This window comes from Coregonus lavaretus, assembly GCF_964263955.1.
Source record: "Coregonus lavaretus genome assembly, chromosome: 25".
Taxonomy (NCBI): Eukaryota; Metazoa; Chordata; class Actinopteri; order Salmoniformes; family Salmonidae; genus Coregonus; species Coregonus lavaretus.
The window spans coordinates 12,943,784-12,970,575 of record NC_140012.1 but is presented as its reverse complement, the minus strand read 5'-3'; the positions used below and the strand labels follow the sequence as shown (position 1 = coordinate 12,970,575).

Sequence of the window (26,792 nt, the reverse complement as noted above, 5' to 3'; positions counted from 1 at the left end):
AGGTGGATCGTGTGTCCGCTGTGCGTAATTGGCAAACTCCAACCACTGTAAAAGAGGTGCAGCAGTTCTTGGGCTTTGCAAATTACTACCGGAGGTTTATCCGGGGTTTTGGACAGGTGGCAGCTCCCATCACGTCCCTTCTGAAGGGGGGTCCGGTGCGCCTGCAGTGGTCAGCTGATGCGGACAGGGCCTTTGGGAGACTGAAGGACCTGTTTACGTCGGCTCCGGTGCTGGCGCATCCGGATCCCACAATTCCCTTTCAGGTTGAGGTGGACGCGTCTGAGGCTGGTATAGGGGCCGTTCTCTCTCAACGGTCCGGCTCGCCACCTAAACTCCGCCCCTGTGCTTTTTACTCCAAAAAGCTCAGCCCGGCGGAGCGTAACTATGACGTTGGGGACAGGGAGTTGTTAGCTGTAGTTCAAGCCCTTAAGGTGTGGAGGCATTGGCTTGAGGGGGCTCAACACCCTTTCCTCATTTTGACTGACCATCGGAACCTGGAGTACATCCGGGCAGCGAGGAGACTGAACCCTCGCCAGGCTCGATGGAGTATGTTTCTCACCAGGTTCGTATTTAAAATCACGTACATCCCTGGGTCCCAGAATGGTAAGGCAGATGCACTGTCCCGGCGGTATGACACGGAGGAGAGGTCCGTTGAGCCTACTCCCATACTACCGGAGTCTTGCCTTGTGGCACCGGTGGTGTGGGAGGTCGATGCCGAGATCGAGCGAGCGTTGCGTACCGACCCCAGCCCTCCACAATGTCCTGAGGGTCGGAGGTACGTTCCGCTCGAGATTCGGGATCGACTCATCTACTGGGCTCACACGTCACCCTCCTCTGGACATCCGGGTATTGGCCGGACAGTGCATTGCCTTAGCACTAAATACTGGTGGCCTACTTTGGCTAGGGATGTGAGGGTTTACGTCTCCTCCTGCTCGGTGTGCGCCCAGTGTAAGGCGCCCCGACATCTGCCCAGGGGTAAGTTACAGCCCCTACCCGTTCCACAGCGACCATGGTCCCACCTCTCGGTGGATTTTGTAACAGACCTTCCCCTCTCTCAGGGGAATACCACCATCCTGGTCGTTGTGGACCGGTTCTCTAAGGCCTGTCGTCTTCTCCCTATGTCGGGTCTTCCTACTGCCCTACAGACCGCTGAGGCCCTATTTACCCACGTCTTCCGGCATTACGGGGTCCCCGAGGATATAGTGTCTGATCGAGGCCCCCAGTTTACCTCCCGTGTGTGGAGAGCGTTTATGGAGCGTTTGGGGGTCTCGGTTAGCCTTACCTCGGGGTACCACCCGGAGAGTAACGGGCAGGTAGAACGTGTCAACCAGGATGTGGGTAGGTTTCTGAGGTCGTATTGCCAGGACCGGCCTGAGGAGTGGGCGCGTTACATTCCATGGGCCGAGATGGCCCAGAACTCTCTCCGCCACTCCTCTACCAACCTAACCCCTTTCCAATGTGTATTAGGTTACCAGCCGGTTCTGGCACCGTGGCAGCAGAGCCAGATCGAGGCCCCTGCGGTGGATGATTGGATGAGGCGCTCGGAAGAGACGTGGAACGCTGCCCACGTCCACCTGCAGCGGGCCGTCCTTCGTCACAAGGCGAGCGCCGATCTCCACCGCAGTGAGGGGCCGGTGTACGCACCCGGAGATCGAGTCTGGCTCTCTACCAGAAACCTACCCCTCCGCCTGCCCTGCCGGAAGCTGGGTCGGCGGTTTGTGGGGCCCTTTAAAGTCCTGAGAAGATTGAACGAGGTGTGTTATAGGTTACATCTACCTGTTGAATATAAGAATATTAACCCCTCGTTCCATGTGTCTCTTCTCAGGCCGGTGGTAGCTGGTCCACTCCAGGACAATGAGATAGGAGAGACTCCTCCGCCCCCATTGGACATCGAGGGGGCTCCGGCGTACACCGTTCGGTCCATCTTGGACTCCAGACGCCGGATGGGGGGTCTCCAGTATCTCGTGGAGTGGGAGGGGTACGGCCCGGAGGAGCGGTGCTGGGTGCCGTGGAGGGACATCCTAGACCCATCTCTCCTGTCGGAGTTCCACCGGGACCATCCCGCGCGCCCTGCTCCGCGTCCTCCTGGTCATCCCCGAGGCCGGGGTCGGCGCACGGCTAGAGCCGCGCGTCAAGGGGGGGGTACTGTCACGGTTTCGGCCGAGGCTGCTCCTCCTCCTGGTTCGGGCAGGCTTCGGCGGTCGTCGTCCCCGGAGTACTAGCTGCCACCGATCTATGTTTCATGTTCGTTTGGTTTGGTCTTGATGTTGCACACCTGTGTCTAGTTAGTCCTCGTTAGTGTTCTATTTAGTTCTCGTTGTGTGTGTCTGTGTTTGTGTGTGATTGCGCTTCTGTTTCGTGTTGGAACTACATTTTCCCTCCAGTGTTTTGGAGAGGTTATTTTGCACATGTTTGTGCGCCGTTTGTTTTGTCGCCTGTGTGCGCCGTGTATTCGCCTTCGGGCTTATTGTACTTTTGTCTTTTATGAATATTGCACTAAAGCCTTTGGACTGAGCCTCTGCGTCCTGCGCATGATTCATACACCACACCCACCTTCAGCACCCGTTGACAAAGAATCTCAAATATAACAAATATTTTGATTTGTTTAACACTTTTTTGGTTACTACATGATTCCATATGTGTTATTTCATAGTTTTGATGTCTTCACTATTATTCTACAATGTAGAAAATAGTAAAAATAAAGAAAAACCCTTGAATGAGTAGGTGTTCTAAAACTTTTGACCAGTAGTGTAGATATGACAAAACTCCAAATTGTAGTCACAATTCACACCTATCAAGCCTGACTCATCATGACTGGAAAATAGCTTACCTTCTGTGTAAGGGGGAAGTCCCAGAAAATACATTGTGGTTGTACCCAAATCAGCCCCTAACTCAAATACATGTAGCCCAAGGTCACTGCAAGAGGGGCACATTTCAAGCCAAGGTCCTTAGATGTCTTTCTTCTCTCTGTAAGTCATACGATATTATGTTTTATTACAATATGCATTATTATTCCATTCCATTATGATATGTATGAAAATGTATGTATTCACTAACTGTAAGTCGCTCTGGATAAGAACGACTGCTAAATGACTAAAATGTAAAATGTAAATAATATGTATTTTTAGTTACATGTGAGCTGGTTAATGAGTAGGCTGTCCATGGTTTATAACCTTTTAAAAGATGGATGGATGTTGTCTTTGATTATTAATAGACCACCTGGGAATGGTACTGAAGGAGAACTAAACAATATTTACTAATCGGATATCCAGAATTAAAGATCAACATCATGCCTTGAATACATTACTTACTGGTGAATGCAATGAGCCATTGCTTATGCTATAGAGTGTTACAGGAATCAGTGATCAGTAAAGGCATTAAATGGTATTGTTGGAGAATGATTTAGGCAAATTCACAGATAAGAACAAATGTATAAGTCCATTTTATTGAAGTTGAAGACCAAGGCGAGGCGTAGCTTCATTTGTCGAGTGTGTACTTTCTCCAGCTCAGTGATTTTGTGCCCATTAGAGCACAGCGCAGTATGCCTCTGTCAAGAAAAGGGCATTTCAGTCTTTGAAGTTGTGTATAGAGGCTTGCCCTCTCTTCTGATACCTTCTGGAGTTACTTGGACAGAATAATATACTGTACATGAGTAATTCATTATTTTTTTGAATCCAGTTAGTTTGAGCCTGCTTGTATGCCTGTAGACGAACGTACACCATCAAAAAAAAAAATCTTTAAAAAGACAAGAAAACTAGAACACACAATCTAAGGAAGTCCATCATAAAGTAATGTAAAATCTGGAAGCCTAACACCCCCAAATCAACTTGATTAGTGTCAGGTTTGAATCAATTCCAACCAAGTGATACAAGACTGATTACGCAAGGATTCCATGAACTGACCCTGATTTCCCCCTGCCTGTCATTCGGTGAGTCAGAGTGTGAGTTGACACCTGAGCTGAACCATGGGTTTAGGCTGTCCTGAGGGTCACTTCTGGGACGGCCTGGTCAGGAAGTGTCTGACCTGTCAGATGGTCTGCCAGCAGCCTCAACACCACCTCAGATGCATTGAGTACTGTGGTAAGTCCACACACACAAACGCTCGTCAGAGGAAATAACACATACACGTAAGAAGTCAATGAGAGGCCAATGCACCGCAAGATTGTCCATATGACTCAATCTACAAAGTTATACATAGAGATACATACATTTTATATTTCATTCTATGGTGTTATATCAGTAGTAAGATCAATGAATCTCAAGATCCTTTTTGTGGGGTTAAGTAATAAGTACAGTCTAGTGCAATTGTGGTTGATACATAATGGCCATTTTGTGTCAAAACACAGGAAGAATATACCAGGCATGTTATAATACGTATACCATCCCTGTGCCATTGTGTGTATGTTTGTGCCAGTGTCTCTAGGGTGTAAGGCCGTCCCAGGGCAGTACTACGACAGGCTGCTGAAGAAGTGTCTGAGGTGTGCTGTGGTGTGTGGCAGCCATCCCTCAGAGTGTTCCCACCAATGTCAGAGTGAGTGTGAACAGTATAATATATGTATCACAAAACATATAGAACACTCACCTAGCAAACCATTTTTCATCAGAATAGTAGGTGCTAATGTCCTCTTTTTGTCTCTCGTTCTCTCTCTCTCGTTCTCTGTAAAACACTCACACACACACAGCTCTCACAAACAGTCATAAGAGTTTGTACACTACTAAGTAATGAATTGAGCCGACAGCCATCTCCAAAATAGTTTCTGGCTGTTGAACCAATATTTAGACCAATTTGGTCCCGCTTTAAATGACGTGCAGCTTATAAAGGCTTCATAAATGCTACATACATTTGTTAGAAATCATCTATAACCGTATGTCATGTTTTATAAAGGGTTCATAAATATGGCATAACTGTGTGACATAATCACCAATGTCAAATGTGGAATAAACCACTGTGTCAAATATGACATAAACCTGTGCTTTATAAAGGGTGGTATAAGCACCGCTTACTAAAGGCCTTATAAATCATATTAAATTGAGGCTTCACAAAGCATTTATAACCCTGTCACGCATCTTGGTAGAGCATTGCAATGTCAGGATATCGGGTTCGATTCCCAGGACCACCCATACGTAAAAATGTATTCACGCATGACTGTAAGTCGCTTTGGATAAAAGCGTCTGCTAAATTGTATATATTATATTATGTTTCACTAAAACATTTCTAGGATGGCCCTACCTCTTTCCCCCTTGGGTGCATAGTCAATATTGGACCTGACCTCAACTTCCCCCAAAATGCTGTGCTGCAGGATGACACACACTCTAAAGTGCAGTCATGCACAGCAAAAAACGTTGGTAGGGCCTTTTAAAATCAGTTTTTATTTTTTGCCTATTTTTTCCAATTCTGTTTTCTTGGTTTTGTTTTTCCAGGTTCCAGATTTCCCCAATTGTTTCTGGTTTACCCCATTACATTTTTTTTTTATAATAATAGAACCAAACAACTTAAACCAAATCAGGGGAGGACTTTTGAGGTTTGGGAAAAATTAAAGAAACTTAGATTTCTGAGTGTAGTTGCCCTTTAATACAGTGAGCATGCCCTGCACTGTTGTTTTGTTAGCGGGTTTTCTGTAGTGCATTTTTTTTTTTTGTTGCAGTAAGCGCACATGTAAGGTGATTCGGCCGCCAATGGAATGGGTGGAGTAAAAGGCCAGCAACACTCCGTATTATTGAGAGCACCATGAAATGACACCGTATATACATTCTACAGACCCTACTGAATATTCCCTACAATACTTTTACTGCTGCACCCAGAATACTTCTTGCTCTAAGCCAATCTGTTTTCCATATACAGTGATTCACATTGGGGGCATTTATTTGACCTTGGAACAGGTTTTAAAACTCAAATTTAATGCAAAAGTCACTTAAATATGAACATATATGATTCATTGTTAATGTTTAGACAATCATTTTTCATATAGCATTCATGGTTATTGACACTTTTTACTATTACGTTGGGGACTTTTATTTAGAACATTTCTGAAATTCCGTGACCCGGAAGTACTTTTTAGTGTTGCTGATGAGACGCTGATCATGTGATGAGTTCGCAAATCAAATGCCCCACTTGTGCTGCCACTGGACAGTGAAAAACAAGTAAGTTAACCTTTATTTATTATAATTTCAATTAGTTTGTAGTAGTAAAGTGTTGAGTTAGATTACATACTGTAGCTACCTTAACCTCTAATGGATGGGTGTCCCGAAATCGGGACAGTTGTTACTCAATACGGATAATGTGACTACAATGATGTTGTAAACAAAAGCACATTTTCACAGACATTTATATGTCTTATATGGGCAGAAAGCTTCAATTATTGTTAATCTAACTGCAGTGTCCAATTTACAGTAGGTATTACAGCGAAAAAATACCATGCTATTGTTTGGACAACAAAACACTTTTATTAAGGCAACTGGTTTGATACATTCATCTCTGAAGGTAAATAATGTACTTACATTCAGTAATCTTGCTCTGATTTGTCATCCTGAAGGTCCCAGAGATAAAACATAGTGTTTTTTTTGTTTGATCAAATCCATTTTTATATCCTAACATGGTCCATGTTGTATACAGCGTTTCGCCTGAATTCCGACTAGTTGAACTTGCAACAAAACATTTAAACGTAATATAAACGCTACGCTTTGTTTCACCCAGTCAAGTTAGGTTTTTCTGCAATCCTCGGACACTCTAGAAGGTGACCGAACTTGTTTCATGATTCTGCATGACGCATTGGCTAAACAAAAGGTATATTAGCCCACCAAGGTTTGACATGATTACGCACCAATGAGACGGGCAGTGTTCACTTGAGATAAAACATAGTGTTTTTTTTGTTTGATCAAATCCATTTTTATATCCTAACATGGTCCATGTTGTATACAGCGTTTCGCCTGAATTCCGACTAGTTGAACTTGCAACAAAACATTTAAACGTAATATAAACGCTACGCTTTGTTTCACCCAGTCAAGTTAGGTTTTTCTGCAATCCTCGGACACTCTAGAAGGTGACCGAACTTGTTTCATGATTCTGCATGACGCATTGGCTAAACAAAAGGTATATTAGCCCACCAAGGTTTGACATGATTACGCACCAATGAGACGGGCAGTGTTCACTTGATTGACTGTCTCTTGGTCCAATGACCACCTATAGTTTTGAAACATAGCTAGCTAGATAGCCAATGAGCTGGGCTTTACAGGAGTATGTGATGGTCCTTAGTGTGAGTAAAAGCCATTGTGCTGAGCTCGCGCGCAACAACCTACGTTGGGCAGATAAAATCGAGAGAACAAAGAGGGACTCGTATTACGCACGCACGCTCGATTAGATCTACCAAGTTTATTGCTAGTTTAGAAAGTAGAATATGGCTAATAAAACTGGAAAAGCTCAATCGAAGACCAAGTATACCAATTTGGACGAGATTATTGCAGAAATCGATGTGACATAGAAGTTGATGAGGACTCAGTTAGTGATTACACTGTAGAATCACACTTTCTTTTGGATGGGAAAGACGTAACTTTGGACTGGTAAGTAAAATACTTTCTTTCTTCTCATGCTAATGCATTGTTTAAATGCTATTTATTTGAGATATTTTTCTTTGATTGCTATATGTATAATCACTATAATGAAATATGTTTACCAATAGTAAATAGGGCACTCGAAAACCACAGGCACAGCATGTGATAGTCAACATAAAATACTAATTGGCTAGGGCTCATCCCCCTGCTAAAATAATTGATGCAGGCTCAGCCCCTGCTAAAATAAATGTTCAATAAAATAAGAAATAGTGAACTTGAGTTCTTACGGATTAAAAAAAAAAACTTCTATAGTGCTAGAGACTCAGTCAACATAAAATGCACAATGGCTATGCTAATACATTTTAGGTCTGTATAAATACATTGTAGGTCTGTGCCCTATTTACTATTGGTAAACATATTTCATTATAGTGATTGTGTTCCCCAAACTCTACATAATATATGTTTATAGATATGTGTTGTTTATTTGATGTATTGATGCAGGGCTCATCCGTAAAAGTATTGATGCAGGGCTCACACCCTGCTAAAATAAAGGTTCAATAAAATAAGTAATAGTAAACTTGAGTTCTTACTGATTTAAAAAAATATTCTATAGTGCTAGAGACTCTGACTCAGATGACCTCTGGGAGCCAACACCAAAGAGACCACATTCAAGTCCTCCAGTAGAAACTGGTTCATTCAGTCGGACCCTTGCTGCTGTCTCTGGCTCCACACCCACCCTGCCTGGCCATCTAGATGTGTGAAGGTTAGTGTCTTATGTAGGGATGCTAATGATCCATCATGTATGACATTCCTGGGAGTGTGTAAACTAGATTTTTTTGTTACCATAGAATTTTTGTATGTTCTCTATAGTTATGTACTTGAAAATGTATCAATTTACCAATTCGGCCACTTGGAGGCGACTTGGGTACATTTGGGCAAACTCGTGAGGGACACCTGGGTGACTTCATACTAAATGTTATGTAGCTCGCTAATTCTTGAAGGTATCAGTCTGAAACTTTGCACATACACTGTTGACCTCTTGTGGACAACATCTAAATTACCTGCAGCTTCCTATCCAAATCTATGGCAATTTTATTTTTCATGTCAAATTTGTTTTATCTTTTACCAGATCTATTATGTTATGTTCTCCTACATTAATTTCACATTTCCACAAAATTCAAAGTATTTCCTTTCAAATAGTATCAAGAATATGCATATCCTTGCTTTTTGTCCCGAGCTACAGGCAGTTAGATTTTGGTATGTCATTTTAGGTGGAAATTGAAAAGAAGAGTGTGATCCTTAAGAGGTTAATCGTTATTTGAAATTATTTCAGTGACATCACAGCGATTGCTAGCTAACCGAAATGTAGCTAGCTAGCAGGCTCAGCTAAATACAAATCCCTCTAGATACAGCCATGTCTCATAGTCACATCATGAGATTTGTAAATGAAAGAGGAATATAATCATACGAATTGAATCGAGTTTCCCATCTTCCCATTTAGAGTTTCTGGCGCAGCACAGAAATACCCTTATCCAGATGGTGTGACAAAGACATTTCCAAACAGACCTGCTAACTAAACCTCTAACGTATATCCACCAAATCTATACAAACTGGTATTGTTCCTAAAGATTTGAAAATTGCCAAAGTTATCCCCCTCTATAAATCTGGGGATCCAAGATCTTTTACAAATTATTGCCCAATATCTGTACTACCATGTTTTTCTAAAATCCTAGAAATATTGGTGTATAAGAGAAAGTTGAAACATTTAAATCAACACTCTCTGTATTCTATATGAGCAACAATATGGGTTTTGTAAAAACTACTCCGCAGATATGGCTCTTTTGCAACTTGTGGATAAAATATTTACAGCCCTTAACAACAATGAATACGCTCTTGGCAGCTTTTTAGATTTATCCAAAGCGTTTGACACGGTTGATCATGAAATATTACTTTCTAAATTGCATTATTACAGATTTCATGATTATACATATAATTGGTTATATAGTTACAGTGGGGGAAAAAAGTATTTAGTCAGCCACCAATTGTGCAAGTTCTCCCACTTAAGAAGATGAGAGAGGCCTGTAATTTTCATCATAGGTACACGTCAACTATGACAGACAAAATTATTTTAAAAAATCCAGAAAATCACATTGTAGGATTTTTAATGAATTTATTTGCAAATTATGGTGGAAAATAAGTATTTGGTCAATAACAAAAGTTTCTCAATACTTTGTTATATACCCTTTGTTGGCAATGACACAGGTCAAACGTTTTCTGTAAGTCTTCACAAGGTTTTCACACACTGTTGCTGGTATTTTGGCCCATTCCTCCATGCAGATCTCCTCTAGAGCAGTGATGTTTTGGGGCTGTCACTGGGCAACACGGACTTTCAACTCCCTCCAAAGATGTTCTATGGGGTTGAGATCTGGAGACTGGCTAGGCCACTCCAGGACCTTGAAATGCTTCTTACGAAGCCACTCCTTCGTTGCCCGGGCGGTGTGTTTGGGATCATTGTCATGCTGAAAGACCCAGCCACGTTTCATCTTCAATGCCCTTGCTGATGGAAGGAGGTTTTCACTCAAAATCTCACGATACATGGCCCCATTCATTCTTTCCTTTACACGGATCAGTCGTCCTGGTCCCTTTGCAGAAAAACAGCCCCAAAGCATGATGTTTCCACCCCCATGCTTCACAGTAGGTATGGTGTTCTTTGGATGCAACTCAGCATTCTTTGTCCTCCAAACACGACGAGTTGAGTTTTTACCAAAAAGTTCTATTTTGGTTTCATCTGACCATATGACATTCTCCCAATCCTCTTCTGGATCATCCAAATGCACTCTAGCAAACTTCAGACGGGCGTGGACATGTACTGGCTTAAGCAGGGGGACACGTCTGGCACTGCAGGATTTGAGTCCCTGGCGGCGTAGTGTGTTACTGATGGTAGGCTTTGTTACTTTGGTCCCAGCTCTCTGCAGGTCATTCACTAGGTCCCCCCGTGTGGTTCTGGGATTTTTGCTCACCGTTCTTGTGATCATTTTGACCCCACAGGGTGAGATCTTGCGTGGAGCCCCAGATCGAGGGAGATTATCAGTGGTCTTGTATGTCTTCCATTTCCTAATAATTGCTCCCACAGTTGATTTCTTCAAACCAAGCTGCTTACCTATTGCAGATTCAGTCTTCCCAGCCTGGTGCAGGTCTACAATTTTGTTTCTGGTGTCCTTTGACAGCTCTTTGGTCTTGGCCATAGTGGAGTTTGGAGTGTGACTGTTTGAGGTTGTGGACAGGTGTCTTTTATACTGATAACAAGTTCAAACAGGTGCCATTAATACAGGTAACGAGTGGAGGACAGAGGAGCCTCTTAAAGAAGAAGTTACAGGTCTGTGAGAGCCAGAAGTCTTGCTTGTTTGTAGGTGACCAAATACTTATTTTCCACCATAATTTGCAAATAAATTCATAAAAAATCCTACAATGTGATTTTCTGGAGAAAAAAAATCTCAATTTGTCTGTCATAGTTGACGTGTACCTATGATGAAAATTACAGGCCTCTCTCATCTTTTTAAGTGGGAGAACTTGCACAATTGGTGGCTGACTAAATACTTTTTTTCCCCACTGTATCTATATAACCGGCTGTGCATCTACCAGGGCCAAGATATCCTATGATCTCCCACAGGGTTCGATAATTGGACCTTTGTTATTCCTAATCTATATCAATGACTTTGATGCTGTGTCTTCTACTGTACTTCCTCAGAGTTCTAATTGATGTAAAATTATCCTGGAAAGATCATCTTCAATTTGTCTGCAGCAAAGTTATGAAATATGTTGGTATCATCAGAAATATTAGTGGTTTGGTTAATCAGGCTTGCTTCCTAACTCTTTACTGTAGCTTAATCTCATTTACTGTAATATTGTCTGGGCCAGTATATATACCTCCTACCTACACAAATTACTCATCATACAAAATACATTTGCAAGACTAGACACCTCCTCTAATTACCTGGCTCCATCTGACCCTTTTGTTTAAGAAACTCAATATCTTGTCTATTTACAACATTAATGTACGCCAATTATGCATTTTCATATACAAATACTCATACCTCCCAGACAGTTTCCCTTAACCCTTGAATGGATTCTTCCAGGTTAATTCTGAAATCCATCTATATAACACAAGACACTGTGATAACCTTCACCCTTCCCACATAGTCAATTCTCACATGTTAGTATTGTGGTGCTCACATAGTCAATTCTCTATCAGATATAGAAGTACCATACTCTGGAATTCTTATCTTCACATTGCCAAAACCTCTTCATCCCTCAATAACTTCAAGCGAAGACTGGGGGTCAGCCTGATGAACCAAACTACTCAGTAATCTCCTCCATATAGCCAAACTCTCACACACTCACATCCACACATGCACACACACATTTAAACAAAACATATACTCGTTATAATTTTTTGTGATTGCTGATCAGTTCATTTGTAAATGTATGATTAGTGGGTTTTGTTATCTGTTTTAACAAACCTTTTTTATTTTTGTTACCTATGTATTGTATATAGTTTTTTTGTGGTGTGGTTTTTGAATAAGCCTTTGGGCTTCCAAACACACCTGCGCACCATTTTATATTTATTTGTTTTTATCTGTATTGTTGTTTATCACTTATTTTCTTTGGTGCAAATAAATTAAACCTTAAATGAAATCTTAAACTGTCTTTGTTGTTACTTTTAAGGTTGGAACCAACATGCAGTACCTCCAGCAGGCAGAGAGGCAAGAACCATTCATCCGCCAGCTCAGGGACAAGCTACACTATTCACAGCCCTGTTCAATGTATTTGCATTGTTGGACTTTTTGAAACTTCATGCATTTGTATAGTTTTAAAAACGTACGAATAAAAGGAAATGTATGGTTTGAACATGTCTTTAATGTTTATTTGTTTTAGCTGTTAGTGATCATTCTCTAAGTGTCAGTAAGCCTTTATGTATAGTGCATTCGTAAAGTATTCAGACCCATTCCCTTTTTTCCACATCTTGTTACATTACAGCCCTATTCTAAAATGGATTTTAAAAATTACAATTCCTCATCAATCTACACACAATACCCCATAATGACAAAGCTAAAACAGGTTTTTAGAAATGTTGGCAAATGTATTACAAATTACTTAAGTATTCAGACCCTTTGCTATGAGACTCGAAATTGAGCTCAGATGCATCCTGTTTCCATTGATCATCCTTGAGATGTTTCTAAAACTTGATTTTTTATGCCTGAATACGATGGCTCACTGTTCGTTGTTGCCATTTCCTGCCTAGGTTTGCCCACTTTGCCAATAAAGTAATCATTAAAATAATTGGCAACATCAAATGGTTTTGTGATGAATAAGCCATCTGATTCGATGAAGGATGGAGTTGAATTTGTCTTTCTGCCCGTAATTTCATTTAAAGTACTCCAACGTTTTTTTCCATCATTCTTTATACCATTGATCTTGGCTTCATAATACAGTTTCTTCTTCTTTTTGTTGAGTTTATATCACGACTCAGGATATGACCCAGATGCAGACACAGGAGGCGGATGGTTCGGTTCTCAGAATATTTATTATAACAAATGCAGGCAACAGGGCAGGTCGAGGGCAGGCAGAGGTTCGTAATCCAAGGCAGAGTCAAAAAGGGACAAAACGGCAGGCAGGCTCAGGGTCAGGGCAGGCAGAATGGTCTGAAAACAAGAACTTGAGAACTGGAGAAACGGGAAACACGCTGGTAAGACCTGACAAAACAAGACAAACTGGCAACAGACAGACAGAAAACGCAGGTATAAATACTAATGGGGAAAATAGGAGACACCTGGTGGGGAGTGGAGACAAGCACAAGACAGGTGAAACAGATCAGGGTGTGACAGTATCCCCCCCCCCCCCCCCCCCCCTAGGGGCGCCACCTGGCGTCCTACCCGGGTACATACCTGGTTTATCGGTGTGCCGGCGGCGGACCTCAGCGATGAGGGCTGGGTCCAGGATGTTCCTAGCGGGGACCCAGCACCTTTCCTCCGGGCCATAACCCTCCCAGTCAACCAGGTATTGGAATCCCCTGCCCCGAGGTCGAACACTCAGGAGGCGCCTCACCGTGTACGCCGGATGGCCGTCGATGAGACGGGGGAGAGGGTTGGGCGTGGCAACAGTAGACAAAGGGCTGTGAGACAGTTTAATCTTAGACACATGAAAAGTGGGATGTATATGGAGGGTGCTGGGCAACAGAAGACGAACAGCAGTGGGGCTAAGGATGGTACTTCCTGTTTGAGTTTTTGCTTGTAAGCAGGAATCAGGAGGATAGAGTTATGGTCAGATTTGTATTTGTATTTTCTATTTCACCTTTATTTAACCAGGTAAGCCAGTTGAGAACAAGTTCTCATTTACAACTGCGACCTGGCCAAGATAAAGCAAAGCAGTGCGATAAAAACAACAACACATAGTTACATATGGGGTAAACAAAACATAAAGTCAAAAATACAACAGAAAATATATATACAGTGTGTGCGAATGTAGTAAGTTATGGAGGTAAGGCAATAAATAGGCCATAGTGCAAAATAGTTACAATTTTGTATTAACACTGGAATGATAGATGTGCAAAAGATGATGTGCAAGTAGAGATAATTGGGTGCAAATTAGCAAAATAAATAACAATATGGGGATGAGGTAGTTGGGTGGGCTAATTTCAGAATGGCTGTGACACTTAAAGTTAGTGAGGGAGATAAGAGTCTCCAGCTTCAGAGATTTTTGCAGTTCGTTCCAGTCATTGGCAGCAGAGAACTGGAAGGAATGGCGGCCAAAGAAGGTGTTGGCTTTGGGGATGACCAGTGAGATATACCTGCTGGAGCGCAGACTGCGGGTGGGTGTTGCTATGGTGACCAGTGAGCTAAGATAAGACGGGGATTTGCCTAGCAGTGATTTATAGATGACCTGGAGCCAGTGGGTTTGGTGACGAATATGTAGTGAGGGCCAGCCAACAAGAGCGTACAGGTCACAGTGGTGGGTAGTATATGGGGCTTTGGTGACAAAATGGATGGCACTGTGATAGACTACATCCAATTTGCTGAGTAGAGTGTTGGAGGCTATTTTGTAAATGACATCGCCGAAGTCAAGGATCGGTAGGATAGTCAGTTTTACGAGGGCATGTTTGGCAGCATGAGTGAAGGAGGCTTTGTTGCAAAATAGGAAGCCGATTCTAGATCTAACTTTTGATTGGAGATGCTTAATGTGAGTCTGGAAGGAGAAATTACAGTCTAACCAGACACCTAGGTATTTGTAGTTGTCCACATACTCTAGGTCAGACCCGCCGAGAGTAGTGATTCTAGTTGGGTGGGCGGGTGCAAGCAGCGTTCGGATGAAGAGTATGCATTTAGTTTTACTAGTGTTTAAGAGCAGTTGGAGGCTACGGAAGGAGTGTTGTATGGCGTTGAAGCTCGTTTGGAGGTTTGTTAACACATTGTCCAATGAAGGGCCAGATGTATACAAAATGGTGTCGTCCGCATAGAGGTGGATCCGAGCGTCACCAGCAGCAAGAGCGACATCATTGATTTACACAGAGAATAGAGTCGGCCCGAGAATTGAACCCTGTGGCACCCCCATAGAGACGGCCAGAGGTCCAGACAACAGGCTCTCCGATTTGACACATTGAACTCTATCTGAGAAGTAGTTGGTGAACCATTAGGTCTGCCAATAAGAATGCGGTGGTTGACAGAGTCGAAAGCCTTGGCCAGGTCGATGAAGACGGCTGCGCAGTACTGTCTTTTATCGATCGCGGCTATAATATCGTTTAGGACCTTGAGCGTGGCTGAGGTGCACCCATGACCAGCTCGGAAACCGGATTGCATAGCGGAGAAGGTACGGTGCGATTCGAAATGGTCTGTGATCTGTTTGTTAACTTGGCTTTCAAATACTTCCGAAAGGCAGGGTAGGATTGATATAGGTCTGTAACAGTTTGGATCTAGAGTGTCACCCCCTTTGAAGAGGGGGATGACCGTGGCAGCGTTCCAATCTCCGGGGATCTCAGATGTTACGAAAGAATAGGGGTTGCGTAATTTCGGCGGCTAATTTTAGAAAGAAAGGGTCCAGATTGTCTAGCCCAACTGATTTGTAGGGGTCCAGATTTTTCAGCTCTTTCAGAACATCAGCTGTCTGAATTTGTGTGAAGGAGAAGCGGGGGTGGGCATGGGCAAGTTGCAGCGGAGGGTGCAGAGCTGGTGGCCGGGTTAGTGGTAGCCAGGTGGAAAGCATGGCCAACCGTAGCAAAATGCTTGTTGAAATTCTCAATTATTGTAGATTTATCAGTGGTGACAGTGTTTCCTAGCCTCAGTGCAGTGGGCAGTGCTACAGGATGCAAATTTCTGTTTGAAAAAGCTAGCCTTTGCTTTCCTAACTGATTGTGTATATTGGTTCCTGACCTCCCTGAAAAGTTGAATATCACGGGGGCTGTTCGATGCTAATGCAGTACGCCACAGGATGTTTTTGTGCTGGTCAAGGGCAGTCTGAGGAGAACCAGGGGCTATATCTGTTCTTAGTTCTGAATTTTTTGAATGGGGCATGCTTATTCAAGATTGAGAGGAAAGCACTTTTAAAGAACAACCAGGCATCCTCTACTGACGGAATGAGGTCAATATCCATCCAGAATACCCGGGCCAGGTCAATTAGAAAGTCCTGCTCGCTAAAGTGTTTTAGGGAGCGTTTAATAGTGATGAGGGGTGGTCGTTTGACCGCGGACCCATTACGGACGCAAGCAATAAGGCAGTGATCGCTGAGATCCTGGTTGAAGACAGTGGAGGTGTATTTAGAGGGTACATTTGTCAGGATGATATCTATGAGGGTGCCCATGTTTACATATTTAGGGTTGTACCTGGTAGGTTCGCTGATAATTTGTGTAAGATTGAGGGCATCTAGTTTAGATTGTAGGTTGGACGGGGTGTTAAGCATATCCCAGTTTAGGTCACCAAGCAGTACGAACTCTGAGGATAGATGGGGGGAAATCAGTTCACATATGGTGTCCAGGGCACAGCTCGGGGCTGAGGGGGGTCTGTAGCAAGCGGCTACAGTGAGATACTTATTTCTGGAAAGGTGGATTTTTAGAAGTAGAAGCTCAAACTGTTTGGGCACAGACCTGGATAGTACGATAGAGTAGATAGTCTCTACAGTAGATTGCAACCCCACCCCCTTTGGCAGTTCTATCGAGACGGAAAATGTTGTAGTTGGGGATGGAAAGTTCTGCATTTTTGGTGGCCTTCCTAAGCCAGGATTAAGACACTGCTAGAACATCAGGGTTGGCGGAGTGTGCTAACGCAGTGAATAACTCAAACTTAGGGAGGAGGCTTCGGATGTTAACGTGTAAGAAACCAAGGCTTTTACGGTTACAGAAGTCAACAAATGATAACGCCTGGGGAGTAGGAGTGATACTGGGGGCTTCAGGGCCTGGGTTAACCTCTACATCACCAGAGGAACAGAGGAGGAGTAGAATAAAGATACGGCTAAAGGCTTTAAGTACTGGTCTTCTAGTGCGTTGGGTACAGAGAAAAAAATGGGCAGATTTCCGGGCGTTGTAGAATAGATTCAGGGCATTGTGTACAGACAAGGATATGGAAGGATATGAGTACAGTGGAGGTAAACCTAAGCATTGGGTAACGATGAAAGAGATAGCATCACTGGAGGCACCGATTGAGTCGGTCTCCGCGTGTATGGGGGGTGGGACAAAGGAGCTATCTAAGGCAGGTTGAGCTGGGCTGGCGGATCTACAGTGAAATAGTACAATAAGAAATAACCGAAACAGCAATAAGCAAGGCATATTGACATGGGAGAGAGGCATAAAGCAATCAAAGGTGTTATTCGAGAGAGCTAAGACAACAGCCGGTAATGGCGACAAAGTTTGGCTGAGGCTAAACATAAACAGGATGCGGTACCATGTAAAGGAACAGTCCAGCAGGCATCAGCTGTATAGCTGAGTTATCATAAGGTCCGGTGAACAGCAATAGCAGAGTTCGGAGGTAGTTCGGGGGCTGCTACAGCACTGGTGAGCAAGAGGCCACGGCTTGCATGTGCTAGCGGGCCGGGGCTAGCAGATGGATCTTCGTGGTCGACGTCAGACGATTTCGTCGGCAGACCAGTCGTGTTGGATCGGCTGGGCGCCGTGTCAACACTAGGAGGTCCCGTCCGGTTGACAGAGAGGTAGATAGCCGGGAGATGGGCCTGGCTCGAGGCTAGCTCAAGGCTGATTAGCCAACAACAAAATTCAATTATTTGCAGCTAGCTGGTTGCGATGATCCGGTGTTAAAGGTCCAGTGATTCAGTGATTCCGGCAGAAAAAATCGATATGTTCTGGGTCGATAACGCGCTGTGCAGACAGTGCAGACTGGCCGATAATAGTCCAGGCTAGAGCTGGCTGGTAGGTAGTGCAGGCCACGGACAATGGTGAAAAACCGCTAACGGTGGCTAATAGCAAGTAGCTAGTTAGCTGGCTACTCCCGTCCGGTAGACAGAGAGGTAGATAGCCGGGATATGGGCCTGGCTCGAGGCTAGCTCAAGGCTAACTGGTGCTTGCTTCGGGGGCAGTGGTGATTAGCCAACAGCAACATCCATTCGGTTGCGGCTAGCTAGTTGCGATCCGGTGTTAATGTCCAGTGATTCAGTTATTCCGGCAGAAAATCCGATGTTCTGGGTGAAAACCGCTAACAGTGGCTAATAGCAAGTAGCTAGTTAGCTGGCTAGCTAGTTTCAACTGGAGATTCTAGATAAAAGGTAAGTCAATAATAGAATCCGTTCCACATTGAGTGCGGCGGGTTGCAGGAAAGTATATTTAGTAGAAGGATGAAAAATGTGATAGGGAAATATGTACGAAAAATACAAAAAAACTGGCTATTTACACGGACACACAACAAAGAACACGACCGCACTGCTACGCCATCTTGGATGATGCCGAATGGAGGGCGAGGGAAAGCTTTGTATGCGTCTCTGTGTGTGGAGTAAAGGTGATCTAGAGTATTTTTTCCCTTTAGTTGCACAGGTGACATGCTAGTAGGAATTAGGTCAAATGGATTTCAGTTTTCCTGCATTGAAATCAGTGATTGTACATTCGCCAATAGAACAGAGGGTTTCATCAGGGTGCCCCCACATCGGCCTCTATATCGCCGTCTTTTCCTCTTTCGAGTGTTGGGGATTAGGGCATTATGTCCTGCCGGCCGAATCAGGGAAGTAGAATTCTTCATCCAAATCGAGGCTAGTGATCGCTGTTCTGATGTCCAGAAGCTCTTTTCAGTCATAAGATGGTGCAAACATTATGTACAAAAATAGTTAAGATCAGCGCAAAAAAAACACACAAAATAGCATAATTGGTCAGGAGCCTGTAAAATAGCCGCTATACATCCCAGCACCATTCTTAGTGAATGGCTGAAATGTATTGTCTACGTCCCAAACGGCACCCTGCCATAAGGCACTGGTTAAATATAGTGCACTATTTAGGGAATAGGGTGCCATTTGGTGTCTTCTCTAATTCAGTCACATTTAAATAGGATAACCTTGGTATTAAATGCATTTGGTTTTGATCTTTTGAATTGAGAACCTTTTAGAAGTAGAGCTTTGACATTTGGAAATGGTGCATACGTTTGTTTAGACACTCTTTGCATTACATGGATGTTATTGCAAGGTAAATTAACATTTAAATTAAGTAATTTAAGTAATTTAATTCCCTTAAGCCCAACAGCCTGCCTTGAGTGCAACCTTGAGGCCTGTGGACGGGACTGTCTTCCAGAACCCTACCACCAGGGGGGGCTCCCTACTCAGAGGTCTGCCTAACTCAGCCATCCTGGTGTACTCTCTACTGGGCTTGTCTCTGGCTCTGCTGCTGTTGACCCTGTCTTTGGCCCTGCTTGTGCTGCTGAGGAGGGCCAGTGCCAGGGGCCGCCGAACAGGGGCCACACAGAGCAGTCACAACCAGGGCCGTGGAAGCAAGGAGGCCCAAGAACCTAACCAGCATAGCCAGTCCTCCAAAGGTCAGTTTGGGCACAACTCTAGTCTAAAATGTAGCTCAGGGCATGTCTTCATAAAGCCACTCAGAGTTGGAGTGCTAATCAATCAGGTTCCCCCGTTCATTTATTCCTATTCATTAAGATCTAAAAGTGAAAAAGATCACAATCTTATAACTCAACATGGCTTCTTTTAGCTTGTTTATCTCTGTGTGTGTGTGTGTGCATATGTACCATCTTTAGACAGCCTGATGGATCCATCCCTGCCCCAGCTGAACAGTGTGACAGCGGGCCATTTGTCCAGCCCCACAGAGACCTGTGTGTGTGTCCACTGCTTCCCTGACCTCAGAGTGCCCGGCAGGGGAGAGAAGCAGCAGAGACCCCCTCTCAGCCTCTACCAGCAGGCTGTCCCCCAGGACCTCCACACTCCTACCAGACCACTCCATTGTGGATCATCACAAAAAATAATCTGCTCCCCCTCTCAGCCCATCTTCTGAAAGGAGCAGAACTGAAAGCGACTAGACACTTCAGCAATCATAGAGATCCTATTAAATTACTAGAGGGGCTGTCATAAACCCTCAAAGTTCCATAATGGGCCGAAAATGGCAGCCATCTTGGTCAGGGAGAAATCCAAAACCAGACTAATTGGAATGAATGGCAGAGGCATAGGTGATGCATTTCTTGCTTTTAGTTATGCAGGAAAATAAAAGTAAGGCAGGGGATGTATTAGAAATTGTGTAATGGAATTATAGTCAACCTAAAATAGTGTCATAATTATAAATACAGTTGATAAAGGTTTAATACCAATTTTCTGTACAAATACCTTCTAAAATATATGTAAACAGACCATACGTCTCAGACTGTTTTCTTGGAAAACAGAGTGCTATTCTATGATACAATATCAGTACTTACGTCCTATCATCAACTGATTTGAGCCAGTGTATGACTGTGGATTGACTGCCTTATTTGAATGGAACGTTTGCATATTGGATGTTAATTAGAAAAACGTATGGAGTCATTCCTCTAAAACTGGCTGGCCAGCTAGCTAGCAAGCAAACTCCCATACAATGCAGATCAATTCTTCACATACATTGTTTTACACAATATCTTATCACAGCACTGGTAAACCAAGGTTGACCAACATGGCTGACCTTTGGACCATCATGAGGTTCATGGCCATTCTAGTATTATCATTCCTAATTCTATTATAGCAATAAACAACCCTAGACAGATCTGACACCACCCACTCCAGGGTGAAGTTTCCCCTAGGTACAGATCTAGGATCAGCTTGCCCTCCCCAATCCAAACCGGAACCATTAGTGAGAAAAAAATTATCTTCTAAACTGGCCCAAGATCAGCCACGTCTAGGGGCAACTTCACCTGGCCTACACCACGCAGACCAGAAACAACTCTCCCTGTGATGTGAGAAGTCTGGAGAGCAGAAATGAATAGGTGGTGAAGGAAAATGGAAGGATACACGAGAAACTGTATCGAGGGAGTGACAAGGGAGTAACAGAGAACATGATATATGCCTGTATGTACTTACACCAAACAAATGACACCTGCTACATCTCTTGGGAGACATTCACATGTGGGTGGCCTCCTTGTGCCATGATTCAGCAAAGACCTCCAGTAAATCTTGTACAAGTTAATAAAACCCTGAAGCACACAGGAGAGTATAGATATAGATTTTTATTATGTGTATCTCACCATCATTGTGTCCAGTTCTTGCAGCAGATAAAGTGTTGGGGATGTATTTGACTAGCATGACGACGCTTGGCTATTTCCAGCAACATGGATAAAGGAACTCAGTTTATACCTTGTTTTTTTTTTTAAACATACGTACTGTACATACATACTTGAACATACATAATTAACATGTGAAAAAAAGTACTGATTCAGTACACAAACATGGGCACAACACATGTGCGTACGCACACACAATTAGAGCAACATGTGGCCAAAGTTTAACACTGTTGGATCAAGCCGCGGCCGCCGGCAGGATACACACCATGTCAGAAGAGTGCTCGTCTTTTTCTTATTCACAACAACGCATCACCTGAAACATCTTCACAACCATGTCAGCAACACAATCATTATCCCATCATCACAAGAAACAAACAAACCAACCAACAAACGTGAAAAAGGCTCCACAACAGCAGTCTCATAAGAAGCATACATTTTTTCTATTTTTGAAAAATACATGATTGACTGCACAACATAACAAGGATAGGGGTTCGAGGGAGGGGGGAACATGGGAAACCGTGAATAAGGATTCAAATGACTTGTAAAAATATACTTCTATATATTCCCTGCCCTCAAAGAAGAAGAAAAAAGAGGGGGGGGTAGACTTTTCACAGAACAACAACCTCCCTTTTTCTACCTCCATCTTTTCCTCAGTAAAAAAAAATGTGCGCAAGATTAATCATACAGTATTTTACAAACTAAAAAGTTCAAACAATGATTATAGTCATATCTTCTTGTCTTTGAAATGTTCTTAATATAATTTGTCAGCTTGTTTTGCATTCAGGGCAATAATAATGCATATAAAGAAATTACACAACCAAATGTCTTCCCTCCTTTCAAATGTTTGGTCACTTGGAGATGGGTGTGAGTTCGGGGGTGGAATTATGGATTTCAGAAAAATTCTAAAATGACAATGTGAAGTTGACCGTTTTTATCAGATGTGGCCACTGTCGGCCTGTTCCTCCATCTGCCCAAAACAATAGAAGAGGAGAGAGCGAAGCACCTCATCTTCCAACAAAGGCTCGACTCCCCCCCCCCCCTCCTCTTCCTCCTTTCAGTCCTATTAAGTAGATCCTACGTAGTAGCTTCCATGCAGATTGGTTTTGGAGTGTCCTTTAGTTAGAAAAGATGCGTGGTTCATTTTCCTTTGCCTCCATTCCCACAGCTTCAATCTTCACTGATGTAGAGTTTCAGGTAGGCTTGTGTTACGTTGCCATCTTTTGTTGCACAACTCTTGGGGGCTGATGACATCAGTGCTGAAGGAAGGAGGCTATTCGTACTCCAGAAACTGTTTATGGTAGAACAAAAGGTACCTGACAACAGAAAAAGACTCAGCGATCAGATTTCACACTCATACAGATAATTCCTCATGATAATGAAAAAGGATGAAAAACACAAGGTAGAAGCTACTGCAGAATGATACATCAAAAGAAAGAATGGGGGAGATGGAGTTTAGGATTAAATAATATACACTGAGTGTACAAAACATTGAGAACACCTTCCTAATAGCAAGTGTTCATTATGTATACTAAGTGTATAATGTAATAATAATATATAATAATAATAATAATAATAATAATAATAATAATGTGGCTTTGAAGTCTACTGATTGACAATACAATATAAACTGGACTAAAAAGCATGTTCAATGGAGAATCTCCAAGTGCTTTTTACTCCTGGACTAGGCTTAATCGATGTCTGGGAAACCTCCCTCAAAAGACAGTGGGTAGATGTTGCCCCTAACCCCTGACACCAGATCTGCTATATGTTTAACCCCGTAATGGTAAAGGTAAGGATTGTATGAGCTTTTAACCCATAAGAGTCTAAGCCCTGTCTAAGCCAGGGGAGGGGAGTTCTACATTTTTACATTTGAGTCATTTATCAGCTGCTCTTATCCAAAGCAACTAGGGTTAAGTGCCTTGTTCAAGGGCACGTCGACAGATTTTTCAACTAATAGGCTCAGGGATTCGAACCACCAACCTTTCGGTTACTGGCCCAACGCTCTTAACCGCTAGGCTACCTGCGGCCCAGTTCTACTAAGCTATATGGAATTGTTTTAAGAAGGTCATACCGATGATCATTTAGCTATTTGATTTTGAATGTTAGGACCCCTTGAAGTATCCCCAAAAAATATTTAAATATAATTTGATGAAAACATATTTTTGGCTTACTGCTATTAGCCCATACATGGAACAACAGATAGTCCCCCCCAAAAAACCTAAAGAAAGTTTGTTCTGAAGTGTCTGACCTATATCTGAGAGATATAAGAAAGATCAGGACACATTTGTATATATTCTTTTTTTTTGTATTTATGTATTTAACCCCTTATTTTTGGCACTAAACAGTGTCCATATATACTTCCATTAATGTTTTCAACTGGTACCAGGGAAGCTTCAGACAAGTCTTGTGGGCGTCCTAGAGCAAAACAACAAAATGACATTATGTGTTCGTGAGAGTCTCACCTTTCTACAGAGGGGTAATATTAGTGTGTAGCCCAAACTGTTCGGACGCTACAGACAGAAGTTGGCAGATTGGCTGTACTGACTTCAGACGAGTCCCGTGACGCTTGTGGGGGTCGTAGAGCAAAACGGAGAACACCACCGTTTGTTGGCCAACAATAGTTTGTAGGCCAAACCGTTTGGACGCTACAGACGATTTTGTGAGAAGACCAATTTTGCAGGATGTCTCATGGTCTGACAAACACCGCTCTAGCTCTGTCACTGCAGATGCGGAAGTGCGACATCAGTGGATACGGTGGATTGAGATGCCTTCAATGCAACAAAAAAATACATTTCTCTAGCTTAAACGGACAGATTTTTAAACTATGCTAATTTGATTTCCGCGGGGGCAGGGACATCGACCTTAAGGGGTTAACACCATAAAGGTTGAGGTTGTAGTGGTCTGAGCTCACCCTTCACTGTCCAGCACGTCCTTGATGCTGGCCTTGGTGATGACGGCATCGTCACACTTGAACCACTGGTCCTTGTGCTGCCGGATGAACGTGGTGTAGTGACCACTCTCCAGAGTACCCTGGTGGTTGACCACCGCAAACAGAGAATACCTGGAGGGAGAGAGGGGAAGGCATGGAGAGAGAGTGGAGGGAGGGAAGGAGGGGGAGAGAAAGAGAGAACGGGAGAGGGGGAAGAGAGCGAGAAAGGGAGGCAGAAAATGGGTGAGAATTGGTTCAAATCAAAGCAATTCACTGTCATTGTATTGTTCTTTACATGCAACATACACTGAGTATACCAAACATTAGGAAAACTTCCTAAAATGTTGTTGCAACCCTTCCTTTTTCCCTCAAAACAGTCTCAATTCGTCCAGGCCTGGACTCTACAAGGATGCTGCCCCATGTTGTGTCAAGTTGGCTGGATGTCTTGATACACACAGGAAACTGTTGAGCGTGAAAAACCCAGCAGCGTTGCAGTTCTTGACACAAATCGGTGCGCCTGGCACCTACTAACATACCCCGTTTAAAGGCACTTACATTTTTTGTCTTGCCCATTCATCCTCTGAATGGCGCACATGTACAATCCATGTTTCAATTGTCTCAAGGCTTAAGAATCCTTCTTTAACCTGTCTCCTCCCCTTCATCTACACTGATTGAAGTGGATTTAACAAGTGACATCAATAAGGGATCATAGCTTTTACCTGGATTTCCCTGGTTATTAGTCTGTCACGGAAAGAGCAGGTGTTCCTAATGTTTTGTATACTCAGTGTAATACCATTGTTAGAGGGACAGTGCACTTACTTATTGTCGTTGAAAACGTCTACTGACTGCTGGTACTGTCCGTTCATCCTGTTCTCTTTACTGAAAGACACACAATATGTCAGCAACAACGAACAAAGACCATCACACTAAGCCATCCTCTAGCTTAATATCATACATGTACATTACAATAAATCCTCAGAGCACCCCTTTGAAGTTGACTTAGCTATGAGATTAACACCTCACCCTGTCAGGCACTGTTTCTAATGAGGCCCCTGACTTACTGACACTAATCATAGATTACATTCCCACCTTCGCACCAATGTAACACATCCCTTTCATACGTACACTTATTCATTCAATTCATGCAGTTGCAGTCATCCCTTTCTTTCTCTCTGGAGGAGAGCGATCTGAATCCATTTGACTTAATTTGAGTCCCCTCAGCAGCAGGTGCCGTTTTGACATGCGGAACATCAGGGGATACGCATGGGGAGTTACGGATGAGTGTGTGTGTGCGCGCACACCTGTGTTTGGCTAATTAAGTTAAACCACCAATTACATACACAGCAAATGGATGTGGTTGGTCGGACAGCACATACACACACACGTATAATTCTATGCGGGAGAGGGGGTGCATCTCAATTGACTCAAGGGGCCTTTCCCGTTCTCCTTTCCTTCATTATCACTGATTTAAGAATCGGCAGGTGAAGGCTACATAGCAAAGAGACCATCAGTGGACTGATTTTCACTTAGTCACTTCTCTCAGATCAGTGCAGAAGAAGGATAATATGAATAAAGGAAGGGACTTCAGACTATTGAGATGCAGCCCTGGTCTCCTCCACTGTGTGACTGGCTCATTGTTCAGACTGACCTGGAGGCCATGAAGGGAGTCATATCCAGCTCTAAGGGGAACGAGACGTACGTAATGATCTTCCTCCGCAACTTCGCAGAGTGTTCAAACCGCTGGAGAGAGAGAGAGACAGAGGAGAGCACGAGACAAAGGGAGCGGTTAAGAGATATTACAGTGGTAGAACGTACTAAAGTTATATTTCTTTACACAAATACAGAGAAAAAACACTCACTTTGAGGTGGAAACACGCCACAATGGGGAGCTTCTTCATGGTCAGCTGTTTGGTGGACTCCTGGTAACTATGGCAACCGCTACACTTGATCTTGGCGCCGCTCCCTAAGTGCTCTGGTCGGGTAAACCTGCAGAAGACGGACAAGGGTAAGAACACACTCCGTGCGTGCGTGTGTGAGTGTGTGTGCATGGTAGAAAGATGGACAGCCGAATAGAGAGATACAGAGAAGGTTAAAGCGATGAGTGGAAGTGGAAGGAAATAGCCAGAGGGATGATTACCTGCATAGACAAAGTGAGAGTGATGGCCGCTGATAGACGGAGAGCGGGAGAGAGAAAGAGAGCAACAGCGAAAGGGATAGTGATGAAGATAAAGGGATGAGTAGTACCTGCCTAGACAATCAGTAAGTGTGGTGGCCCCTGAGAGGTGGAGAGAGGGATAGAGTGATGAGATACCTGCGTAGACAGTCTGTGAGTGTGGTGGCCCCTGATAGGTGGCTCTCTCCGTTGAGTGTGCTGCCGTCCCCCCCGGGGCTGAGGGGCCAGAAAGGCGTGGACGACCCCGGCAGGTCCAGACTGATGTCCCAGAATGGGTCTATCGTCGTGGAAACACCACTACAGGACGAGAGGGGAGGGGTCTGTTAGGGAATGGCCCTGTAACGTTTGGGCTTTGACTGACCCAAAGCCTATTAAACCATCTTATGACCCCCACCATATAAGTACATTTTAGT

The 26,792-nt window shown here is 43.6% G+C and overlaps 2 protein-coding genes and 1 long non-coding RNA gene across 6 annotated transcripts in view; 2 read left to right on the top strand and 1 right to left on the bottom strand.

The window, feature by feature from the left end:
- Nucleotides 1–2,847: 2,847 nt before the first annotated feature.
- Nucleotides 2,848–20,769, top strand: LOC311101142 (uncharacterized protein). The gene is made up of 5 exons (XM_084142214.1): nt 2,848–2,969; nt 3,938–4,079; nt 4,414–4,530; nt 19,262–19,558; nt 19,775–20,769. The coding sequence occupies exons 2-5, from the start codon at nt 3,965–3,967 to the stop codon at nt 20,026–20,028; spliced, it is 783 nt and encodes a 260-aa protein (XP_083998340.1). The 5' UTR covers nt 2,848–2,969; nt 3,938–3,964; the 3' UTR covers nt 20,029–20,769.
- On the top strand, nt 6,859–12,455 carry LOC311101143. 2 transcript variants are annotated; one of them, XR_014609882.1, is made up of 3 exons: nt 6,859–7,556; nt 8,161–8,310; nt 12,273–12,455. It is a non-coding gene; the product is annotated as an uncharacterized lncRNA (long non-coding RNA). The 2 variants fall into 2 exon arrangements; XR_014609883.1 differs by having other exon boundaries at nt 6,859–8,310.
- A 93-nt stretch (nt 20,770–20,862) lies between the features above and the next one.
- The window catches only part of LOC311101141 (ubiquitin carboxyl-terminal hydrolase 22-like), a 33,980-nt gene continuing 28,050 nt past the window's right edge, over nt 20,863–26,792 (bottom strand). For 2 of the 3 annotated variants that reach the window (XM_084142211.1, XM_084142212.1), the window contains exons 8-13: nt 26,518–26,676; nt 26,066–26,192; nt 25,855–25,946; nt 25,026–25,085; nt 24,189–24,338; nt 20,863–22,590 (exon numbers count right to left, since the gene is read on the bottom strand). In XM_084142211.1, the coding sequence (XP_083998337.1) occupies nt 22,548–22,590; nt 24,189–24,338; nt 25,026–25,085; nt 25,855–25,946; nt 26,066–26,192; nt 26,518–26,676 (631 nt within the window). In that variant the 3' untranslated portion in view covers nt 20,863–22,547. The remainder of the gene's footprint in view (nt 22,591–24,188; nt 24,339–25,025; nt 25,086–25,854; nt 25,947–26,065; nt 26,193–26,517; nt 26,677–26,792) is intronic. The other variant, XM_084142213.1, reaches the window with a different exon arrangement.